Source organism: Dreissena polymorpha, chromosome 4 (genome assembly GCF_020536995.1).
Source record: "Dreissena polymorpha isolate Duluth1 chromosome 4, UMN_Dpol_1.0, whole genome shotgun sequence".
In the NCBI taxonomy this organism is placed as follows: domain Eukaryota; kingdom Metazoa; phylum Mollusca; class Bivalvia; order Myida; family Dreissenidae; genus Dreissena; species Dreissena polymorpha.
This window is the reverse complement of record NC_068358.1, coordinates 136,639,368-136,665,519: the sequence shown is the minus strand read 5'-3', so window position 1 is coordinate 136,665,519 and position 26,152 is coordinate 136,639,368. Positions and strand designations below refer to the sequence as shown.

At 35.7% G+C, this 26,152-nt stretch overlaps 1 protein-coding gene across 2 annotated transcripts in view; it reads right to left on the bottom strand.

Annotated features, from left to right (window-relative positions):
- The window catches only part of LOC127876765 (ETS translocation variant 5-like), a 109,061-nt gene that overhangs the window by 68,406 nt on the left and 14,503 nt on the right, over positions 1-26,152 (bottom strand). For both annotated transcript variants that reach the window (XM_052422232.1, XM_052422231.1), the window contains exons 2-3: positions 21,810-21,914; positions 18,788-19,085 (exon numbers count right to left, since the gene is read on the bottom strand). In XM_052422232.1, the coding sequence (XP_052278192.1) occupies positions 18,788-19,085; positions 21,810-21,911 (400 nt within the window). In that variant the 5' untranslated portion in view covers positions 21,912-21,914. The remainder of the gene's footprint in view (positions 1-18,787; positions 19,086-21,809; positions 21,915-26,152) is intronic.

The following is a 26,152-nucleotide window of genomic DNA, read 5'->3' as shown; positions in this document are numbered from 1 at the left end:
GCATATGCGTTCTTGAGTTATCATCCGGAAACCATTTTACTATTTCGGGTCACCGTGACCTTGACCTTCCACCTAGTGACCTCAAAATCAATAGGGGTCATCTGCGAGTCATGATCAATCTACCCATGAAGTTTCATGATCCTAGGCGTATGCGTTCTTGAGTTATCATTCAAAAACCATTTTACTATTTCGGGTCACTGTGACCTTGACCTTTGACCTAGTGACCTCAAAATCAATAGGGGTCATCTGCGAGTCATGATCAATGTACCTATGAAGTTTCATGATCCTAGGCCCAAGCGTTCTTGAGTTATCGTCTGACAACAACCTGGTGGACGGACCGACCGACAGACCGACCGAGCGACATGAGCAAAGCAATATACCCCCTCTTCTTCGAAGGGGGGCATAATAAGCGATTTGGGCCACATATATTTGACCTCTGACCTTGAAGGATGACCTTGACCTTTCACCACTCAAAATGTGCAGCTCCATGAGATACACATGCATGCCAAATATCAAGTTGCTATCTTCAATATTGCAATAGTATTCATAAAATGAGCGATTTTGGTTACATATATTTGACCTCTGACCTTGAAGGATGACCTTGACCTTGACCTTTCACCATTCAAAATGTGCAGCTCCATGAGATACACATGCATGCCAAATATCAAGTTGCTAGATTCAATATAGCAAAAGTTATTGCAAAATGTTAAAGTTGGCGCAAACCAACCAACAGACCAACAAACAGACCAACCAACAGACTGGGCAAAAACAAAATTTCCCCCACTACTATAGAGGGGGGACATAAAAATAATTATGTCCATGCATCTAAAATCACAAACATTGTCATGTGTGCTTCAGTGCTTCTCAAAATCAAAATGCCCTACATTTTTTACACATACAGTTTAAGGCCAGAACACACCCTGGCTCTGTTTTCTTATTAAATAACGTGTCTAGACAGCTATAAATATGACTGACCTAAATTTTGTGGAAGCATCTATAGGCTAAGCTAGCCCAGGAATAGAAGTGTTAAGTAAACTTACCCCTGTTATATGACTGAAATAGGAGTAGGTTAACGGACCTCTGTTAAATGACTGAAATACTGAGTAGGTTAACTGTCCGCTGTTATATGACTGAAATATTGTAGGTTAACTTCCCCCTGTTATATGACTGAAATAAGAGTAGCTTAACCGTCCCATGTTATAGGACTGAAATAGGTGAAGTTTAACTTCCCCTGTTATATGACTGAAATATAGTAGGTTAACTTCCCCCTGTTATATGACTGAAATTAGAGAAGCTTAACTGTACCCTATTAAATGACTTAAATAAGAGTAGATTAACTGATCCCTTTTATATGACTGAAACAGGAGTAGGTTAACTGCCACATTGTAAATGACTACTATAGTAGGTTAAAGCGCCCCTGTTATATGACTGAAATAGGAGTAGGTTAACTGTCCCCTGTTATATGATTGAACCTGGAGTAGATTAACTAAAACCTGTTATGTGACTGAAACAGGATTAGGTAAATTGTCTCCTGTTATATGACTGACATAGGAGTAGGTAAACTGTACCCTTTAAAATGACTGAAATAGGAGTAGGTCAACTGTCCCCTGTTATACGACTGAAATAGGAGGTCAACTGTCCCCTGTTATATAACTGAAACAGGAGTAAGTTAACTGTCCCCTGTTATATGACTGAAACAGGAGTATGTTAACTGTCCCAGAGTTATATGACTGAAATAGGAGTATATTAACTGTCCCCTGTTATATGACTGAAATAGGTGAAGTTTAACTGTCCCATGTTATATGACTGAAATATAGTAGGTTAACTTCCTCCTGTTATATGACTGAAATAAGAGTAGCTTAACTGTCCCATGTTATATGACTGAAATAGGAGTAGGTCAACTGTCCCCTGTTATATGACTGAAACAGGAGTAGGTCAACTGTTCCCTCGTTAATGACTGAAACAGGAGAAGGTTAACTGACCCCTGCTATATGACTGAAACAGGAGTAGGTCAACTGTCCCCTCTTATATGATTGAAACAGGAGTAGGTTAACTGACCCTGTTTTATGACTAACATAGGATCAGGTTAACTGCTGGTTTTTTTAATACTGAAAAATAGTTAACTATCTCTAAATCCAATGCAGTTAAAACCCATAAGACCCCAAGGATCTCCAGGCAATGCCTCTAAACTCTTAAAGGGATCTTTTCACGGTTTGGTAAATTGACAAAATTGAAATAAGTTGTTCCAGATTCGCAAATTTTCGTTTTAGTTATGATATTTGTGAGGAAACAGTATTACTGAACATTTACCATAGTCCAATATAGCCATGATATGTATCTTTTGATGATTTGAAAACCTAAAAATTATAAAGCATTGCAACGCGAAACGATTGAATAATTTGGAGAGTTCTGTTGTTGTCGTTTAAATTTACGAAACTACGAAGATTGCTTATATAAGGTATAAAATACTTCTACTGTGTATACACGGCAGAATAGCCGAAAGGGCGAATGCGTTTTTACTTCAGACTAACTCCAGGACTCCAGGGGTACCGGCTAATTTTTTTTCCCTTTTTTTAATTTTATTTTTGATTTTTTACTGGAGCTTTTAAGATCCAATGTTTACATTTATCAATATCATTTAAACATTATCATTTAATGAAAAACTTCAAAATATGCCAAAATCTGTGAAAAGGCCACTTTAAATTAAAAATATGCAATATGCAAATACGGAATTTATTCAGAAGACTTAAGGACATGTTATCCATTGTTTGAACTAATATGACATAGTTCAATTACTTTACACAGAGCCCTTTTTCCAACAAAGGTTCCAACTCCTTCACAGCTCTTGTTAATACTCTAAACATCTTTGTTGAAAAACACAAACATTACCATAGTAATGTTCTTTGGAAATCAAACACAAATAGCATGTGCAAATCCTGCAAAATAGAGAAACTTTCTAAACATGTGACATCCAAATGCTATGAATGGATATTGCAAACAAATTCAAAAATATGATTGACATGATATTATGGAATAATATGATTGACATTATATTATGGAAGGATCTTTTGCATGTTTTAACAATTTGACATTAATTGTATAATGTTTATGCATCTTTCAAAAGACAATTAGCCACATGGAATCCAAATAAACCAATATAATAATCAATTACAAGAAAAACAATTAAATGTCACTTCTGGTTTGTTAAAAGAAGAAACTACTTAGCAACAGCATAAGTACTTAAAAGTGGAACACGCGGCCAAGCCAACATTTACTTCATTATGACAAGGACTTTCTTACAGCTAAGCGTACCAACAGTATTTCTATGAAAGGATGGGGAATTAAATTTGCAAATTAATAGGAACATAAGACATATTGATCACAATCTACTGCAGGTCAATTTTGGTTTTTAGAATTTATAACTGATCTTGTAGGTAAATAAATCTTTATGGCTTATTGGCCATATCAGTTTACATTGACGCACACACATTTCAAAAATTGATTTACTGTAAAACTAAAAGAGACATGGTTAGTGTAATGAAAACCTAAATTCAGGTTATCTGCAAGTAAACAAAATATGATATGAACCGTTGGTGCATGTTTGTTACTACAACTACATCCTTGACACATTAACAAACTGTTTACATTTAATTACTAGTATGAAGACCACATTCAATAACAATGTAGGGAAATAATGCATACTTTTTTTTCACATGAGCCCCACATCCTTCCCAAAAGTCTCCTTAATTTTACACAGTGACATTGACCGTCTCACATCCTAGATTTATAAGTATCCAACAAAACACACGATTGGATACTTAATTACCATGTGTACAGAAAGCAAACAGATAATTCATATTGTTTTGCATAACAATTAATTAAACAAGAGGGCCATGGTGGCCCTGAATCGCTCACCTGACTCATTAAGATCAGATGAAAACTATGTCTACACAATGTTTTTCTATGATTTGACCTAGTGACCTAGTTCCTGACTCTAGATGACCCAAATACAATCCCAATCCAGATTTCATCAAGATATTCATTCTGACCACAGTTCATAAATATTGGATGAAAACTGTGACCTCTATTGTCAACACAAGGTTTTTCTATTTATTTGACCTAGATTTTTACCCCAGATGACCCAAATACAATCCCACCCAGATTTCATCAAGAATTCTGACCAAATTGCATAAAGGTTGGATGAAAACTGTGATCTCTAATGTCTACACAAGGTTTTTCTATTATTTGACCTAGTGACCTAGTTTTTGACCCCAGATGACCCAAATAAAATCCCAACCCACATTTCATCAAGATAAACATTCTGACCAAATTTCATAAAGATTGGATGAAAACTGTGACCTCTATTGTCTACACAAGGTTTTCTATTATTTGACCTAGTGACCTAGTTTTTGACCCCAGATGACCCAAATAAAATCCCAACCCAGATTTCATCAAGATAAGCATTCTGACCTAATTTCATAAAGATTGGATGAAAACTGTGACCTCTATTGTCTACAGAAGGTTGTTCTATTATTTGACATAGTGACCTTGTTTTTGACCCCAGATGACCCAAATACAATCCCAAACCGGATTTCATCAAGATAAACATTTTGACCAAATTTCATCAAGATTGGATGCAAACTGTGACCTCTACTGTCTACACAAACAAATTGTTGACGGACGGACGCACGGACAAACGCAGGCACGCACAACGGACGCCGGACATCACACGATCACATAAGCTCACCGTGTCACTTCATGAAAGGTGACCTAAAAATATGTGTCGGAGATAAACATGAACAGTTGTGGTTAAAATCCCATAGAAACAAGGGCTGTTTGTAAAACATGCATGCCCCCCTATATGGGCTATTAGTTGTAGTAGCAGCCATTGTGTGAATACGTTTTTTGTCACTGTGAATGGTGGTGGTGGTGGTGGTGGTGGTGTAGTAGTAGTAGTAGTAGTAGTAGTAGTAGTAGTAGTAGTAGTAGTAGTAGTAGTAGTGGTAGTAGTAGTAGTAGTAGTAATAGTAGTTGTAGTAGTAGTAGTAGTAGTAGTAGAAGTAGTAGTAGTAGAAGTAGTAGTAGTAGAAGTAGTAGTAGTAGAAGTAGTAGTAGTAGTAGTGGTAGTAGTAGAAGTAGTAGTAGTAGTAGTAGTAGTAGTAGTAGTAGTAGTGGTAGTAGTAGTAGTAGTAGTGGTAAAAGTAGTAGTAGTAGTGGCAGTAGTAGTAGAAGTAGTAATAGTAGATGTGGTGGTGGTGGTGGTGGTGGTGGTAGTAGTAGTACTAGAAGTAGTAGTACTAGTAGTAGTAGTAGAAGTAGTAGTAGTAGTAGTAGTCGTAGTCGTAGTCGTAGTAGTCGTAGTAGTAGTAGTAGTCGTAGTAGTAGTAGTGTCGTAGTAGTAGTCGTAGTAGTAGTAGTAGTAGAAGTAGTAGTAGTAGTAGTAGTAGTAGTAGTAGTAGTAGTAGTAGTAGTAGTAGTAGTAGTAGTAGTAGTAGCAGTAGCAGTAGCAGTAGCAGAAGCAGTAGCAGCATTACAAGACCAATACTTAAGAATGATCAAATGGGAAAAGGTAACCTAGCACTGGCAGTAAATATGGGGCTCATTTACAGGTCAGATTTGGAATCTCTGCTGTAAAATGAGATTTTGAATGAATTAAAGGGAGGCAAATCTGTAATAAAAAGAACATGCATAAACAGCAGTTGTTTTCCCTTGTTTGAACCATGCTAAATCCTTACAAGTTTGGAAAGAATTGGATGAAAAATTTGGACTTCATTGCATAAACACCATTTTATCAATTCAATGGGAGGTAATTCTGTACTTCATGGACCAATAATGCTCATTTTTTGTAGGGTTCGTGTCCTCATTGATATAAAGACACTGTGCAAATTTGGAAAGGATCAGACAAAAAATGTGGAAGATTTTCACAAAATAGGCAAAAACGAATAAACATGCAAAGTTCAACGAGCTCCTGCGGCCATGTTTTTTGACGAATCAAATTTCTTTGAACAACTTTTTCAGGGGAGCCCTCAAAGGTCATCCCTGTGAAATTTTTTGAAAATCTGATGAGCGGTTTCTGACAAGAAGATTTTTTAAGGTTTTTACCATATATGGTCATGGCGGCCATCTTGGTTATGCAATCAAATTTTTTTTAACAATTCTTTTGTCCCATGACCTAGGGATGCTCCACATGAAATTTAGTTGAAATTGGCTCAATGGTTTAGTAGAAGAAGATGTTTACAAATTGTTTACAGACAGACGGACGGACGGCCGGACGCCGGACGCTGAGTGATCACAATAGCTCACCTCAAGCTATCGCTCAGGTGAGCTAAAAATGATACAAAAGAAATTTCAATTTATTTTTTACTATATTGTCTAGATATAGGATAGAAAACCACCTGCCACAGTAACCATGGCAATTATTTCCCTGTCTCCCTACATGTTCTTAACCTGGCAGCATTGAATCCATGGATAGATCAACTTTCTGCAAGCAAATTTCCTTTGTTTTGTTTTTTAATTTCATAATAACCAGTTCTATGACAAAATAGTTTTTAGTAAACATTTGCATCAAGATTAAATCCTGAAATTTGTAAAACTTAAAATGATTTTCTCTAGATAATTCATGGAAAAGCATCTATTAAAATATCTTTTAGAACATTTTGCTTCAGTAAGCTATCAATTTCATTTTGCAAGTGTACTGAGCAAGCGTGTGACCAATTCTTAAGAATGCAATAACTGCATGCAAATATGCAAAAAAACTAAGTCCATGTTGCAAATGTGCAAATGCACTACTAGGCATGCTTGTGAACATTTCTTAAGAATAACATACCTTCAAGCAAAAAAAATTATAGGATCAAATTTAAGACAAAGCAATTCATATATTATACTATGTAAGCGTTTCCGATCGCCAAAATCGCCAAAGGCGATTGAATCTTTCAGCTGGCGATTAAAGTTTAAAATGTGAATGAAAATGGCGATTGCAAAAAACCCTGATATTTCTCTATAAGTATGTAATATTCCCTTCTTTTAAAGAGAATTCGGTACCGATTTCCACATGTAATCGCCATAAAAGCTCCAGGTGGTAATAGATAGTCCACTGCTAAGAGATAACCGGATGCCCGTATCGTATATTCAAGCCACTTAACACAGTCATGTATGCTGACAGATGCATCACGGGAAATTTTCGGGTAACTTTCCAATCGCCAAACTGTGATATTTAACGTCTAATAGGTTACGAGAATGCTTATGGAGGCGGGGTTATATAGCGATTATAATTTTTGATTGACGTCGGTCACAGAGTTTGTTAACAATGAATCGCAGTTGTAGCATTAATACGTGATATAAAACCGGTAAATAAAGCAGTACATTAAAGGGGCCTTTTCACAGATTTTGACATTTTTTAACTTATTCATTAAATGCTTTATATCGATAAATGTAAACATTGGATCGTAAAAGCTCCAGTAAAAAATCAAGAATAAAAATTAAAAAAAGGAAAAGAACATTGCCCGGACCAGGTTTCGAACCAGTGACCCCTGGGTCCTGCCAGAGTCCTGAAGTAAAAACGCTTTAGCCTACTGAGCTATTCCGCTGATTACACGTACTTGATATATTTTATACCTTATATAAGCAATCTTTGTAGTTTCACAAAATTTAACGACAAAAACAGAACTCTCCAAATTATTCAATCGTTTCACGTTGCAACGCTTTATAATTTTGAGGTTTTAAAATCGTCAAAAGATGCATATAATGGCTATATTAGACCATAGTAAATGTTCAGTATTACTGTTTCCTCACAAATATCATAACTAAAACGAAAATTTGCGAATCTGAAACAACTTTTTTCAATTTTGTCAATTTACCAAAGCGTGAAAAGATTGCTTTAAAGGCGGTTTCGGGCATCATCATCACACCTATTTACCGTACTGTAAACATTCATTAATTATGAGAAGTTAATTGCAATTGGTGAGCAGTGTAAAATTACTTACGGTGAGTAAGTTGTGAAAAACAAAACCCTTAATAATTTGATGCAGTAACAAATTAAATCCAGTGCATGTATATTATATCATGTCTATTTGTAGAACTGATTTACACCGTTTTTCTACAGCCACGTGATAATAACTATTCTCTATGCATTTATACCGGTATGCCATGTAAAACCCGTGTTATGAAAGAGCGCAAAATTATTGCTGTCGTCTGCAATGCCAAAATCTAGGCATGCAAAGCATGCTTTTTTTTAAACAGACCATGTGTAACTAAATTTTAAATATAGTCTAGCCGCTCAGTACATGCAGTATTTAAGACTTACAAATTTACTGGTACCTTTGAATAAATTATAGATTGCAACTATGGAAAAATATGTCAATTCAAGAATACATTGCAGTAAATGTATTTTTCAAGAATGAAGAAGCACCAGACTACGGCAAAAATTATTGGGAGAAGGGGGGGGGTTGGCGAATAGGAGTTACGCAAGACCCATCCAATCAAAGACCGGGCATATCTGACAGTTGTTACATTGTATACCGTTTATTCCAGTGCATGAAAATAAATATAAATAAAAAATAACATGAAATTATTTGATTTCAGGTAACAAATAATTTATTTAAATGTGACTTGATTGATAATTAAATACAGTCATTGTTGATACCTATAAATTCGTGATAATGATAATGTCGTTCATTGAGCAAATAAGGTTATAATGTGGGTCGTCATCGTAGTGCTGAAACTTGGCTACTAATTTTTTTTCCTTAGCGCCAACCTAGTATTATAGCATTGTGTACAATATTAAAATCCCACAACATGTACAAAACTCAATGAGCCTAACTCTGAATATACTAAGTTTAATGCTTGCGCCTAAAATGTGGGCCCAGGAAAGCTCATGCAGTCCCCACAGGTTTATCAGAAAAAACTTTTCAGTTTCCACTTATGCTGGATTTTCGTTTAGAAGAGACCTGTGATTCTCACTTACCTTTTTACCATTAAACAAATAGGACAACAACCTTAATGTCCATGCCTGACAAGGTGATTGGCATAGATTATATTTAACATCATAGATAGGTAAAATGAATGGGTGTTGGTGGCCAACCTACCCTTTTTATACTGGAGATATAAAGACAATAAATAGAAACCCATTTAAATGAAGAAATTAGAAACTTCAAGAGATAATTACGCGGTATTTCAAGCAGTTATGTCATGGTATCCAATAAAGTAGAAGAAAATATTGATCCCTTGAAGTAAAACCTTTTTGCACCAATGGGGAGAAAAATATGAGAGAATTTAAAGCTAAAAGCTAAAACCATACGACTTTGAAAGAAAACTGACAGCAAAATAAAAATTACAAAGGTACATGATTTAATATTATTGCTAACTGTTAATTGGGAAAAATTGAAGCCAATCAGAATTGCTGTTTTTCTTTGAAATGTGATGATAGCAGCATTGTTTTCATGCTTACAAAACATACCATAATGCAGTTAAATGATCATGTCAATATTTTTAATTCTGAGAAAATTCATTCAAACAAGTTGAAATTCAGTTTTGTATATGGTAGGGTAAATTAAAGTCACCTGTTTCTATAATTGCAAAATCAGCAGGATAAATGCATTAAAAAAATATAATGTTAAGACTTTGGCTTAGCTATATTGCATGTGTCTTGACTGAATCGAGTTAATATAAAAGATATTTATTTAATAAGAAAGCAAAAAAGCATTAACCAATACCAATATTTTAATAATGGACACAAATTATGTTAACCTTTGTGATTTTTTTACTTTAAAGATTATTATTACCCGTTTTACATGCAGTGTATGTTGTTAACATGATAAATAAGAATGAATATGGTTGTTTTCATGCTACTTTTCACTTTTCATACAAGGGAGTGTAATGGTAGACATTAATTGCAAAATGAAAGTAGTACTGCAGTTACTTCCCTTGATCTATCATCAAAAGGGAAATAACAACAATTTTATATTTCAACCGCATACTGCAGCAGTTCAATCCCTTTGTGGGCAGAAAAATATGGAGGCACCTATCTTGTTGCATTGTGCCCATATACAATCATTATTAGAAATTATTTTAGGGGCATGATTGGGATCTTGGTTGGTAGTTATCATACCAGACATGTGGGCTCTACTATCTATGAAGTCTAATTTCCTGTAAACAACTCCCAGTGAATGTTACTGAGTAATTTTCAGAGGATAGTACTTGAGGTCCAGTAAAAAAAGGTAAGTTTACAGGACCTTCTCTTTTTTTAACCAACAGTTTCAATCAACATTTCTCGGGCAATACATTTCATGCACAACAATAAAATATGTCAAAATTTTTGCAACCCGATATACCAGCAAATAGACTGATGACTGCGTAATTATGGTTCTTTCCATTTGGTAGTAAATAATGCCTATGCATTACAAAGCGTCTATTGTTGGGTCCAATATTTGCCCGCATGAAGAGCTTTCTCCGTGTCACCCGCATCCCCCCTCTCCAAACAAACAATCTCTATACCCCACCCCTTCAAAAAAATCGTATTAAATGTATATGAATTACGATAAGACCTTTGGTGCTCTGAAAAAAATCTGAATTCTAGCACAAACCAAGTATTGGTTCAACAGACATACTCGAAAAACGAATTGATAATAAAAACTTTTACAGAAAATTCGGTTAATTAAAGCCACGTTGATTAAATTTCATCTATTATCAACGGCACTTGCTTCGTTGTTAGTCTACGTTGTAAACAAAATGTAGGTTCTTGTATATAACAACTACATGTTATATTGATGTTATAAAACTTTTAGATTTGTAATTCAATATGAAAAAAATTGTAATTAATAACGCATGATTCTTTGTAACAGAACGATATTCTGATTTAAAAATGATTATTTGATCAGTGGTTATTTTTGGAACGCGGAGTAATACACTGACCTTGGTTACACTAGTCAATGTCAAAGTATGACAAACACTCGTGAAAATGCGAAATTATCCACTTTTACTTATTTTGTTTAAATAAAAAGGTTTACTGAATAAAAAGTGGGATAAATAGAGTAATAGGTTAGTGTTGATTATAGATCAGGTTTATCATGCTCCGCACGAAAACAAAAAAGCACGAGCCTTGGCCTAAGCCTCGCATGATAAACCTGATTTATAATCAACACTTACCTATTATTCTCTATACATTTACTAAGATTTAACTTAAAGAGCTGGATAGGAAGATGAACTTAAACTTACATGTACTTAAAAAGCACTGGAATTTAAAAAAAAAGCACCACCATACAAATTATTATGTAACAAGCATTATGTTCCATTAAGAACTTACATAAAACAAATATTTGTGCATCATGAACAATACAACCTTTTTTGAATTATAAACATCTTTGAAAGGTCTTCAATATTTAAGAAAAACAAATAAGATTCCTGAAATTTTGTTATCAAGACAGTCACTAAAAAATCTTCAAAACTTCAAACAGTTTGTAGCAATATTGAATGCAAAAGTAAGTAACAACTAGCAACTATAAACATACCATATCTGTTATCTTAATGAAAACTCTTTGCATATGAACAAATCCAAACACAAATTTTGATGTAGAAACATAATAATCTACACATGAATCACATACAGATAAAGCTTATAGCTTGCATTGAAGGAGAGTGAACATGTGAAACATGTCCCATTATTGATTTTTCCAAGATATTCCAAGAAAACGACTATTTTTATCACATTTGTTGGCAGATGCTGGACCAATCGTACTGTGGCATTCATACAAGGAAATAAAATTCAAAGGACTTGCTTTGACAGGATAACTGTCCACTACAAGAGAGAATGGATCGCTTGTATGGGATAAGCTGATAGTATTGCATAGTAAAATAATTAGATTCCACATTTGTCTTTGATCCGAGTTCAATTATTGTTTTGCTCTATCAGCATGTATGCATTTACTGAGTCAAATGCTGAATGGAGTATGAACAAACTAGAGCTTTGTCACAGACGTGACGAATACCCCCACATGCCGCATTGACACATAATATTTTGCATGTCGTCTTCACAAAAAAACAGCGGACACCATGCTCAATTTTTAAAACGCACTAAGTTTTTGACCCAGAAAGGCCCATGTTCTAACTTGGCCTTAAGATCATCTCCATAAAACTTCTGACCAAGTTTGGTGAAGATCTGATGTAAACTACTTGAATTAGAGAGCTGACACCATGCTGAATGTTAAAAAACGCACTAAGTGACCCTGTGACCTAGTTTTAGGCCCGGAATGGCCAATGTTCAAACTTTTCCTAGAAATCATTAAGATAAAACTTGTGACCAAGTTTGGTGAGGATTGGATGAAAACTACTTGAATTAGCGAGCGTACAACATGGTGAGGTTTAAAACACACTAGGATACCCCGTAACCTAGTTTTTGACCCGGCATGACCCATATTCAAACTTGACCTAGACATCATCTACATACAACTTCTGACCAAGTTTGGTTAAGATTGGATGAAAACTACTTATATTAGGGAGCGAACAACATTGTGATATTAAAACGCACTAAGTGACCCTGTGACCTTGTTTTTGACCCGACATGACCCATATTCAAACTTGCCCTAGACATTATCAAGATACAACTTCTGACCAATTGTGGTGAAGATTGGATAAAAACTATTTGAATGAGAGAGTGGACAACATGGTGAGGTTTAAAACACACTAAGTGACCCCGTGACTTAGTTTTTGACCCTGAATGGCCCATGTTCGAACATGACCTACACATCATCTTTAGTTACAACTTCTGACCAAGTGTGGTGAAGATCAGATTTAAACTACTTGAAATAGAGAGCGGACACCATGCTCAATGTGTAAAACGTACTAAGTGACCCTGTGACCTAGTTTTTTATCTTGCATGGCCCATGTTCGAACTTAGCCTTCAGATTACCTAGATAAAACTTCTGACCAAGTTTGGTGAAGATTGGACAAAAACTACTTGAATAAGAGAGAGGACACCATGCTGAATGTTAAAAACGCACTAAGTGACCCCTTGACCTAGTTTTTGACCCGGCAGGGCCCATGTTCAAACTTGGCCTTAAGATCATCTAGATACAACTTCTGACCAAGTTTGGTGAAAATCGGATGAAAACTACTTGAATTAGAGAGCGGACAACATGCTTAATGTTTAAAACGCACTTAGTGACCCCGTGACCTAGTTTTTAACCCGGCAAGGCCCATGATCCAACTTGGCCTAGACATCATGTAGATACAACTTCTGACCAAGTTTGGTGAAGATCGGATGAAAACTACTTGAATTAGAGAGCAGACAACATGCTGAATGTTTAAAATGCACTTAGTGACCCCCTGACCTAGTTTTTGACCCGGCATGACCCATATTCGAACTTGACCTAAATATTGTCTAGACACAACTTCTGGCCAAGTCTGGTGAAGATCAGATGAAAACTATTTGAATCAGAGAGCGGACACTGCTGTGGATGCCGCCCCCCCCCCCCCCCGCCAAAGGTGAAACTATAATACATCCCGTTTTTAAAAACGGGTGTATAAAAAGGAAAAAGAGATCAAGAGACATTAAACTTCTTGACATTGTTCATAGACGACACCTTGTTTGATTGCCTTTTGCTATTTAACCATGCTTCTGCAAAATTAAATGGCCTACTAAAAACAACACTCAAGAATGACAACGCAACAAACCGTGGGTTTGTGGCTCATATTGAAGTTACGGTCAATGAGTGTATGTTAAATTAATTGTCTCGTGTTAACTGATTAAAACTGGACATAAAAGTAAGAACTAGTGTAACATCGTTTTTAATAATTAAACAAAGAATCATTTTGAAGACAATGATTTAAGAAATCAATGGTTACAAAATGGCTCATATGTTTTTAAAGTGGTCAAAGAAAAATTAAAATGTTGAAAGACGGTGGATTAAAGCTTGATCCAGGAGGTTATTCAGAATTAAAGCTCATGTGGCTGTGTGTTACAATTCAGTTAATAGTTTACTAGTTCCAACAGTCACACAGATTGGAATGTTTTTACGAGTTTAATTTTTTAAATGAAACTGTCCGAAATCAACTGTGTCTGTATGACCAACAATAAACAGATATTTGATACTGAACAATTTTTACACATAAAAATGAATAGATAGGCAGTGTAAACATAAATGTTTTCTTTTCAATAATGTGTCTTTATGGAGGCTTGTGATTTAAAACAATAGATTGTTGTGATATTTCTAAATTCCATGTGTGTGAAAATGCACTGATAAAAACTTCCCAGTTAAAATGGATGGATGTTTAAAAAATATAGTCAGAAAAGAGCAATGCCTTTGATGAGGGATCATATAGAAAACAAGAGCACCGCCTTGCGGGTGCAGACCGCTCATCTATTTTCTTTTTAAAGGTGAAGGGACTCTTATTTTCAATCACAAAGGAGGGAGGGGTGGAGTAAGGAGGGGTGTATAGTGTGGGGGTGTGGACATTTATTACATTATCTTCCAAAAATGCGTAAAAAATGCACACAAAAAAAGAAAAAATCGGGTGGGGGTATGTGGGGGGGTGGGGGGGGGGGGGGGTTCTTGGGTGCGATGGTTGGACGGTATTTCAAACATAAAATAATAAAAAAAAATATTTGTGTTTTTTAACTGTTTCAAAAAAAAAAATTGGGAGGGTGGGTGGGGTATAGTGTGAGGGTGTGGTGGTCATTTGTGAGATGATCTGAAAAAAAAAAAAAATAGGGGGGGGGATTCGGGGGGAGGGCACGGGGGATGGTTTGGGTGGAGTCTATTGTGGTATGTCAGGTAAGAGTAGTTTTGTCTAAGTATCAATCAAATCTAATCATAAATACAGAAGTTATGGCAGTTTTAGCAAAATTTAATAATTTGACCTTGAGAGTCAAGGTCATTCAAAGGTCAAGGTAAAATTCAACTTGCCAGGTACAGTACCCTCATGATAGCATGAAAGTATTTGAAGTTTGAAAGCAATAGCCTTGATACTTAAGAAGTAAAGTGGATCAAAACACAAAATTTAACCATATATTCAAAGTTACTAAGTCAAAAAAGGGCCATAATTCCGTAAAAATGACAACCAGAGTTATTCAACTTGTCTTTTTACTGTACCCTTATGATAGTTTGCGAGTGTTCCAAGTATGTAAGCAATATCTATGATGCTTTAGGGGTAAAGTGGACCAAAACACAAAACTTAACCAAATTTTCAATTTTCTAAGAATAAAGGGCCCATAATTCCGTCCAAATGCCAGTCAGAGTTACATTACTTTGCCTGCACAGTCCCCTTATGATAGTTAATAAGTGTTGCAAGTATGAAAGCAATAGCTTTGATACTGTAGGAATAAAGTGGACCTAAACACAAAACTTAACCAAATTTTCAATTTTCTAAGTATAAAAAGGGCACATAATTCTGTCAAAATGCCAGTCAGAGTTACATTACTTTGCCTGCACAGTCCTCTTATGATAGTTAGTAAGTGTTGCAAGTATGAAAGCAATAGCTTTGATACTTAAGGAATAAAATGGACCTAAACACAAAACTTAACCAAAATTTTCAATTTTCTAAGTATAAAAAGGGCACATAATTCTGTCAAAATGCACGCCAGAGTTATCTAACTTTGCCTGCACAGTCCCCTGATGATAGTCAGTAAGTGTACCAAGTTTGAATGCAATAGCATTGATACTTTCTGAGAAAAGTGGACCTAAACTCAAAACTTAACCAAAATAGTCTATTTTCTAAGTATAAAAAGGGCACATAATTCTGTCAAATGCACACCAGAGTTATCTAACTTTGCCTGCCCAGTCCCCTCATGATAGTAAGTATCATGGACGAACCATCTTTCGAACCTCTTAATTTTTTACACGTCAATTTGACTCAAATATAATATTGAAAATAGTGAAACATATTTATAAGTACTCTATTTGATAAATAACTTGTTTCTTCATTGCTGGCAACTGAAATTGATATGTAAATCCTCTTTTGTAAACAGATTTTTTCAAGTTTCCAGCACCACCATATCATGTAAAACTACCAATGCCTCCCAAGCAACAGATACCTGCTTTCGAACCATTCAGTGTACAACATTTAAAATAAATAAGTGACATGTTTTGACCATGGTCACGTGACTTATTGCAGCAGCCGAAATGTGTAAATTGTCAAGCAAAGTTGAGAACAAAAATTAGACCATGTTTTTATAGTTTTTTTAAGGAAAATCCTAAAATATGTAAAAAGCATTGAGAAATACAAGGATTTTTACGTGTTTTATGATTAATCTACTTATTCTATGGGTTTTTGACGCATTATCGTCGATTTGCAGCTACGCCCGAGTCGGCGTAAACAAATTACTTATACACAAACAAGGGTGATGTAGTGCGCATGCGTGCATGCTCATAAAATGTAAACAAATGAAGGGTTCGAAAAGAGGTGAGGTTCGAGAAGAGGTACTTTAACGATAAGTGTACCAAGTTTGAATGCAATAGCATTGATACTCTCTGAGAAAAGTGGACCTAAACGCAAAACTTAACCGGACGCCGACGCTGACGCCAAGGTGATGACAATAGCTCATAATTTTTTTTCAAAAAATAGATGAGCTTAAAATGATTAATTAGGTCACTAAAATAACCTCTAGTTATGAATGTTAGTACCACGTTTCTAATCGTTTGAAAGTTAAACCAGAATAAACACGTGGGGTCATTCGTGTTTCTGACAAGCGTTCGCATATGATTTTGAACACCTTTATAAACATATGTCGCATATTCATGAAATTAAAAAAACAAATCACGTGGATTCTAAATTTTGGTGAGATTGTTCAGACGCTTAGAAGAGAAAACAAGATGACAAAACAATATAAACACGTTGGTTACAACAACAGGAAGTGATTGTCTTTCATACAACGATCACTTCCTGGTTCTGAAGTGGTTTAATTCGTGACCCTTTTCGATGGTATCACGTTATAAAGCTGTCTTTTCATCATGTTGGAAGAATGGATGAAACATGTTTCTATGCAAAACCACATTGTCATCACATGTACCTGCTTTCAGAAGAAGATCTAAACAGTTTGTTTCTCTCGTGGCCATTTTCATCACAATAATTTCAATTCTTGCGCCATTCATGTAGACGGAAGTGGCATTTTGTGGGAAATAGTTCGTTGTAACATGTCGATATTATTAGCATTTACCAAGACACAAATGGTCATTTTAATGTTGAACGTACACTAAATGTTCTCATCGTATCGTTTTGTTATTTATTAATAATTTACATACCAATACTTATCATTTCAAAAACTCGGGCACGCGGATGAATAATAATGTTTTGGTTGAGATTTGGCTATAAACGCACATGTTCAGACGGGAAAAATTCACACGGTTCAAATGATGTTTAAGTTGATATTATAAAATTGTGTTGGAAAAAATCTTGACATATATTCGAACATGCGCCAGCAAGAATATTTAACGATTTGAAATAGACAACCCTTTTCTTAAAAATATATGCAATGTTTAATTCTTCATACCTGGCTGAAAAGTAGAGACTAACTCGAAAATTGCAGTTGTTTCCCTTATACTTTTACCACTTCAACGCAAAAACAACAGCCTGACCGATCATACAAATATGTGCAACAGATATTAACATAAACTGTTTTATAAACTGTCATGGAATTTGATATTACTGTTAGATATTTATCGTTACATTTGCATAAACAACACATGGAATGCCAGTGCATATTGTACATGTATGTGTGATATACATTCAAATAACCACACATATATTTTGGTTATTCATACTGAAGTAATCATATATGACATGCATTCACATAAACCACACATAGAATGACCATACATATTTTACATATGTGTACTGTACATTCACATATTTTCATATTATCAACACATTAATGATCATAGACATTGTATGTAAATTTGTGTGATATACACTAGCATCAACCAGTTATAGAGTTGCCAGCATATTGTACCTGTATATATGATATACATTCTCATAAATCACACATTGAAAGGCCATTCATATTTCACATTTACGTCTGATATACCCTCAAATAATTAACACAAATAATGTTATAAAGGGATATTTACGATTGCATAGAGGTGACATGCACTCCTCTATTTTTTTAATGTTATTAAATTGCACTACTTTTTTTACTATCTTGTTCCCTTAACTTTGTATGTAGTTCTCATGGCATAGCTTACTCTTTCCTGCGAGTTAGTAAGTGGTTCCCTCAAGTAAGTATGTCGTGGGAATGAGACAGAAAAAAAACGAGGGGTGCATGTCACTACTTTGCCACCGTAGATAATGTATGCGCTGAATATGCATGATAGTTCTGGATATCCTATTCCTAAATATATTAATTTTGTTGCATTAGTCATGACTATAAAAAAAGTTTGCTGGAGTTCCTTAAGCTATTTGCATGCATATTGTAAAAACAAGTGCGATGAACATTTGCATAAAGCATGATCTGTACTGACCATTAATGGAACACATTCATCTAAGACCTACATTTGTGTAAACCGTATGTACAATGTCCATGTCAAATGTTTACACTCATTACAATTCACATGTTGTTAATTAACCTAGCATGAACTACAAATAAATGTTGTCTAATAGTGGTAACAATTAATCTAACCAAATCCATCACATATCGAATAAACAATCTTGAGTGGGATTTCCTACACAATATGAGTTGAAAAATAACATTTACAACACAAACACATCTAGGGATGAGGTCATAATACTTATTTAAATTAATGAGATCCATTCAAAGGTTAAGCCATTCATCCATTAAGTGGCGCATTTAATGAATTCTTACCTCTCCGTTTTCTCATGTATCTTTTGCGCATCCGCCTTGCCTCTCTCAGAACATGATAGCACCCTTCGCTGTCGGACTCCCTCTCCAATATGGAGGAATGGGACGACCGGGATGAATCAGAATCTGTCAGAAACCTCTCATTGACTTCCATTCTCATCTTTTTGAAAAACTTTCTGCACTGGTACTGCTGCTGGTCTGATTTGAGTGGTTCGTCTCTGTCAAAGTTCTGCAGGCGCTCTGTGATTAGGTCGGCAAGGAACTGGGGTTCATTCATAACAATCACAGAGGGGTCCGAGTCCTGTAGAAAAAATAAAAAATTAAGGTTTAGTCACTATTTAATTTAATTATTCCCACAGTGATCAAGGTTGAGTCACTATTTGAAATATTTTTTTCCAACAATAAAGGTTGAGGTACTATTTGGTTTAATTATTTCCAGTTAAACACCTTTGTTGTAACAGAAATTTATAAGCTATACTTTGTTTAAGTGTTGGTTAAATGAGCACTTGATTGATAACAACCCAATGGTACTTGCAAATGTATCATCATAAATAAACTTCTCTTGGGTCATATGATAAGAAACATACTTGTAATCTAAAGGATGTAATAGTTCTTTATTAAGGAAAACCTAAGGCCACAACATATTGATCAGGTGTTTTAATTGTCAGATTTGCCGAGACTATATTCACAAAAAGAACAAGATATGTGTTTGTCAGAAACACTATGTCCCCTTTTGCGCTGCTTTGAAGCTATATATTTGATCTTTGACCTTGAAGGATGACCTTGACCTTTCATCACTCAAAATGTGCAGCTCCATGAGCTACACATGCATGCCAAATATCAAGTTGCTATCTTCAATATTGCAAGTTATTGCAAATGTTAAGTTGGGGCAAACAAACAAACCAATAACACAAACCAACAGACAGGGCAAAAACTATATGTCCCCCACTTTAGTATGTGGTGGGGGACATAAAAATGCTTGCTCCTACATGGTTAATTTCACCCACATGTGATTTTTTAAGCATAGTTTGTTTGTAAATCATGTCAATTTTTATTTAGACTGCATTTTTGACAACATTCACTGTTTCTTTTTTGTTAATCTCTTAATATCATAAAATGGCAATATTAAATAAACTATATGCATTTGTCAGAAATTTAAACAAATATGTAAACAAACTTCAATATCTACCAAAATCTGTGAAAAGGTCCCTTTTACACTCTTATACAATTGCTGCATAAAAAATGGCACCACATCACACAATACTGATAATATGGGACAAGGAACTCAGAAAAAACAAGGTTATGTTGTTCTTGGTCTTTACTTACATTTTTAACCAGGTTTTCCGAAGGAAAAAACTGGTTATTAGATTGGCGAATGCGGGCCGGCTGGCTGGCTGGCTGGCTGGCGGGCTGGCGGAACAAGCTTGTCCGGGCCATAACTATGTCGTTCATTGTCAGATTTTAAAATCATATGGCACATTTGTTCACCATCATTGGACGGTGTGTCGCGCGAAATAATTACGTCGATATCTCCAAGGTCAAGGTCACACTTTGAGTTCAAAGGTCAAAAATGGCCATAAATGAGCTTGTCCGATCCATAACTATGTCGTTCATTGTCAGATTTTAAAATCATATGGCACATTTGTTCACCATCATGGGACGGTGTGTCGCACGAAATAATTACGTCAATATCTCCAAGGTCAAGGTCACACTTTGAGTTCAAAGGTCAAAAATGGCCATAAATGAGCTTGTCCGAGCCATAACTATGTCGTTCATTGTCAGATTTTAAAATCATTTGGCACTTTTTTTCACCATCATTGGACGGTGTGTCGCGCGAAATAATTACGTCGATATCTCCAAGGTCAAGGTCACACTTTGAGTTCAAAGGTCAAAAATGGCCATAAATGTCCCTTGAGATATAACCTTCATATTTGGTATGCATGTGTATATGGACAAGGCCTTTCCATACGCACAACAATTTTGACCCCTGTGACCTTGACCTTGAAGTAGGGGTCTGCGTTTAGGTTTCAAAATCTGCGTTTAGGTTTCGAAAAATGCTCATAACTTCTATGTCCCTTGAGATATAACCTTCATATTTGGTATGCATGTGTATATGGACAACGCCTTTCCATACGCACACAAATTTTGACCGTCCGTCCGTCCGTGTGTCCGTCCGAAAACTTTAACGTTGCTCATAACTTTTGCAATATTGAAGATAGCAACTTGATATTTGCCATGCATGTGTATCTTATGAAGCTGCACATTTTTAGTGGTGAAAGGTCAAGGTCATCCTTCATGGTCAAAGGTCAAAAAAAAAAAAATTCATGTGCATCTCATGGAGCTGCACATTTTGAGTGGTGAAAGGTCAAGGTCATCCTTCAAGGTCAAAGGTCATTTTTTTTTTTTTTTTTCCACCATCAAATTACCAGTCTGCCAAAGGCTACAACAAACCTCTACTTACAAAGTTCTCATTTTTAACCAGGTTTTCCGAAGGAAAAAACTGGTTATTTGATTGGCGAATGCGGGCGGGCTGGCGGGCGGGCGGAACAAGCTTGTCCGGGCCATAACTATGTCGTGCATTGTCAGATTTTAACATCATTTGGCACATTTGTTCACCATCATTTGACGGTGTGTCGCGCGAAATAATTACGTCGATATCTCCAAGGTCAAGGTCACACTTTGAGTTCAAAGGTCAAAAATGGCCATAAATGAGCTTGTCCTGGCCATAACTATGTCATTCATTGTGAGATTTTAAAATCATTTGGCACATTTGTTCACCATCATGGGACGGTGTGTCGCACGAAAGAATCACGTCAATATCTCCAATGTCAAGGTCGCCAGGACTAAAAATATTTTTTTTTTAAAAACAAACTTACAAAGGGGTTAATTTTGTTTGTTCATTTCAAAAGTTCAGTTTGAGTTTTCTCCCTTTATCAGATTTTTTTTTCACAATGAAAACCTGGTTTTGTGACAATTTTGTCCCTTGTCTTAACATGCATTTATGAAATGCTTGTAAATTTGTTACCATGGCAACGCTGTCGTAGTCTTCCTGGAAAGGCAGATTCCATGTCTCCCCTAACACATTGGAAGGAATGTCGTCCGAGTCTGCAGGGATCACGTCTACCATCCTCTGCAACACAAAAAGCAAAGGACTTCAACTGATGTTCATAAAATATCATTTCCATGCATTCTGAAAAGAAATTTGCACTAATTAGTGCTAATGACACATTTACAAATGTCTACCGTTCAGGAAATGGAATACACACTTGTTGAGGGAATGCAATACACACTTGGAAAAATATTAGAATGAATACCTGTTACTCTGTACTTGTATGTTCCTATCCAACAATTAGGTTTATGCCTTATCATCTATAAATTGTATGCGATTTTTTCCACATCTTTGCCACAATTAATGTACACTGTAAATAACTGAATGTAGTTTTTTTTGCAGATTGCAAATAGTCTTTAAACGTATAACTTTAAACAAATGTACATGTCAATTCACCTTAAAGGAATGCCTTCATATAAACAGAAACTTCGTTTAGATACGAAAAGAGTATGATTATTCTGATTTCAATGCATTTTTTGTACCGGTATCTTTATAAGTGAGATGTACATTAAAAATGATACCTGCAGTTTCTTTTTCTCACATATTTATAGACCTCTGCTTTAATTGGTGTAAGTCAACAGGGATCGACTACTACATTTAATAAACTTTAAATAAACTTGAAGTCTTTAATAAAAAAGTATAAAAAATAGCACAAAAACTCATACATTAAATATAAAATTGTATTTCCATTCAATTGAGTTGAGTTTAAGATTAAAATGTCCATATTCTTTGGCCAGATTAATGATGGTGAGTAATACTAGATTGGCTATGCAATAAGTCTGCATTTTGCATGGTATTACCTCTACCACGCTGATATTATATTCGCACTGATTTGTTTTCTGCCTCTAGTTTATATGAAAGCACTCAAATAATACTAAATAATACTTAAAGAGAAAGTTACAGGTTAGTATGATAAAAAGTTAATTAATTATATTGACAACAGAACATTTTATTTTATTTTGGACCTTATTTGGAACACGTAATATACTAGATTTGCGGGTCCAATATGGGAGACAACTATTTTGTCAATTCAATTCATTGAATAGGGTTACCTTTCTTTTTGGAAGTATGAACTCAATGATGTGTTTGTTTAGTTTTATTTCACGTTGAAAGGTTGTATGATTGTCTAGACTGAACACATTTTACATTAAATTTCCACATATTATCTTTAAAATAGATATTGTGAAATGACATTTTCACTTTCATATATATATTAGGCTTTTTAAAAAATCCTGGCCATAATTGTTTAAGTGAATGAATAAGTTGAACAAATAATTATCCCCACGCTTTTTGAAAAAAAGGTGGGGATATTGTGGTTATCTCCGCCGTCCGTCCGTCCGTCCGTCTGTCCGTCCGTCCTGGCCACTATCTCCTCCTACACTAAAAGCACTAGAACCTTGAAACTTACACACATGGTAGCTATGAGCATATGTGCGACCCTGCACTATTTGGAATTTTGATCTGACCCCTGGGTCAAAAGTTATAGCGGTTGGGGTGGGGCCGCGTCAGAAATTATCACTCATTTTTTTAGGTTATTTTACATTTACTTCTTTATTTCTACACCGATTCACTTCAAATTGATAGTGGACCTCTCTTATGACAATACGGTCAATCTCAACCATGCATGGCCCCATTCCCAACCCTGGGGCGCCCCGCCCACATAGGCCACACCCACCAAAAATTTCCATTTACTATAATTTTTTCATTTCTACACGGATTCACTTCAAATTGATACTGAACTTCTCTTATGACATTAGGGTCAATCTCAACTATGCATGGCCCCATAACCAACCCTGGGGCCCCGCCCACATAGACCACACCCACCAAAAATTGCCTTTACTATAATTTCTTCATTTCTACACCGATTCACTTCAAATTGATATTGAACTTCTCTTATGACAATACAGTCAATCTCAACTATGCATGGCCCCATTACCAACCCTGGGGCGCCCCGCCCACATAGACCACACCCACCCAAAATTGCCTTTTACTATAATTTCTTCATTTCTACACCGATTCACTTCAAATTCATACTGAACCTCTCTTATGACAATACGGTCAATCTCAACTATGCATGGCCCCATTACCAACCCTGGGGCGCCCCTGGGTCAAATATGCGGCGTGGGGATACGCGTCGGCCTCTGCCGCGCCATTTCTAGTTTATAGCATACAATAGCATCACCACTAGGTACATTTTATCTACACTGCTTCTATTATTTTATCAGTTTTAATGTTGATTCCAAGTTTATCAATTCTGATTGTGTTTGATCATTAGGGATTCATATTTACTTTATGCTATATTGGTTTACAATACAGTCTTTAAGTTATCCAGTTTGCTTTGATTTTAAGTCCCAAACAATACAATGTGAACTGAGCTGTGATAGTCGTGCATGTCTGGGATTCTATATATTACCATTCTGTATAGTAGCAACAAATCCATCTATCACTTTTAGATACTTGCTACATTGTTGCTTAATACAATTCAAAATCCACCCAGTTCACCTTATCTTACTTTGATGATGACCTTATTTGGGAATAAAAAATTAAAATGGCATGTCCAGTTCTCGCTGTAAGTATTTGTGATAAATAAACTGATTAAATAAAATAATAAATCCAGGGTACACACAAAAACTTTTGATCATGTGTTTCCAGAGGGTCACTGTTTGATCAGGCATTGTTTTTTTAATTTTATAAGTAACCTGACCATTTATCATTTTTTATGAGTTTGTTCTTTTTCTCATACTATGTCTATTAACTTTTCTTTTTATCCCCACGCTTTTTGAAAAAAAGGTGGGGATATTGTGGTTATCTCCGCCGTCCGTCCGTCCGTCCGTCTGTCCGTCCGTCCGTCCGTCCTGGCCACTATCTCCTCCTACACTAAAAGCACTAGAACCTTGAAACTTACACACATGGTAGCTATGAGCATATGTGCGACCCTGCACTATTTGGAATTTTGATCTGACCCCTGGGTCAAAAGTTATAGCAGTTGGGGTGGGGCCGCGTCAGAAATTATCACTCATTTTTTTAGGTTATTTTACATTTACTTCTTTATTTCTACACCGATTCACTTCAAATTGATACTGGACCTCTCTTATGACAATACGGTCAATCTCAACCATGCATGGCCCCATTCCCAACCCTGGGGCGCCCCGCCCACATAGGCCACACCCACCAAAAATTTCCATTTACTATAATTTTTTCATTTCTACACAGATTCACTTCAAATTGATACTGAACTTTTGTTATGACATTAGGGTCAATCTCAACTATGCATGGCCCCAATCCCAACCCTGGGGCGCCCGCCCACATAGGCCACACCCAGCAAAAAATTCCATTTACTATAATTTTTTCATTTCTACACGGATTCACTTCAAATTGATACTGAACTTCTCTTATGACATTAGGGTCAATCTCAACTATGCATGGCCCCATAACCAACCCTGGGGCCCCGCCCACATAGACCACACCCACCAAAAATTGCCTTTACTATAATTTCTTCATTTCTACACCGATTCACTTCAAATTGATATTGAACTTCTCTTATGACAATACAGTCAATCTCAACTATGCATGGCCCCATTACCAACCCTGGGGCGCCCCGCCCACATAGACCACACCCACCCAAAATTGCCTTTTACTATAATTTCTTCATTTCTACACCGATTCACTTCAAATTGATACTGAACCTCTCTTATGACAATACGGTCAATCTCAACTATGCATGGCCCCATTACCAACCCTGGGGCACACCTAGGTCAAACATTCGGCGTGGGGATACGCGTCGGTGTCTGCCGCGCCATTTCTAGTTTAAATTTATTTCTAGCAGTTTGCGACAGGTCACGAACCAGTAGTATGTACAAACTCTATATTTTTTTTTAAATACAATGAACATACCAAAAGAAACAACACATTTGAAATCTGATTATTATTATAATAATCATTAATAGGATTAAATGACATTTTAATTCTGTATATAAAGCTGTCATCAAAACAACAATTCACTTAATGCTCTAAAAATTCAAGTTTATCTGCATATAAGTTTGTTCTGAAAAAGCACCAAGTGTGTTATTTTATACCAGTGGCGATTTTAGTATGCAGTATTGCCAGGAACAAGTGTGGATAAATATGCTATTAATATGTTTCAAGGTCAATTTTGAGCATACGCCCTAGATTTGTCTATCTTTTATAATTCAGATTTGCATTTACTTATAGCTTGAATTTCAAATCAATGGATTTCCCTAATAAAATTTATAAATCAT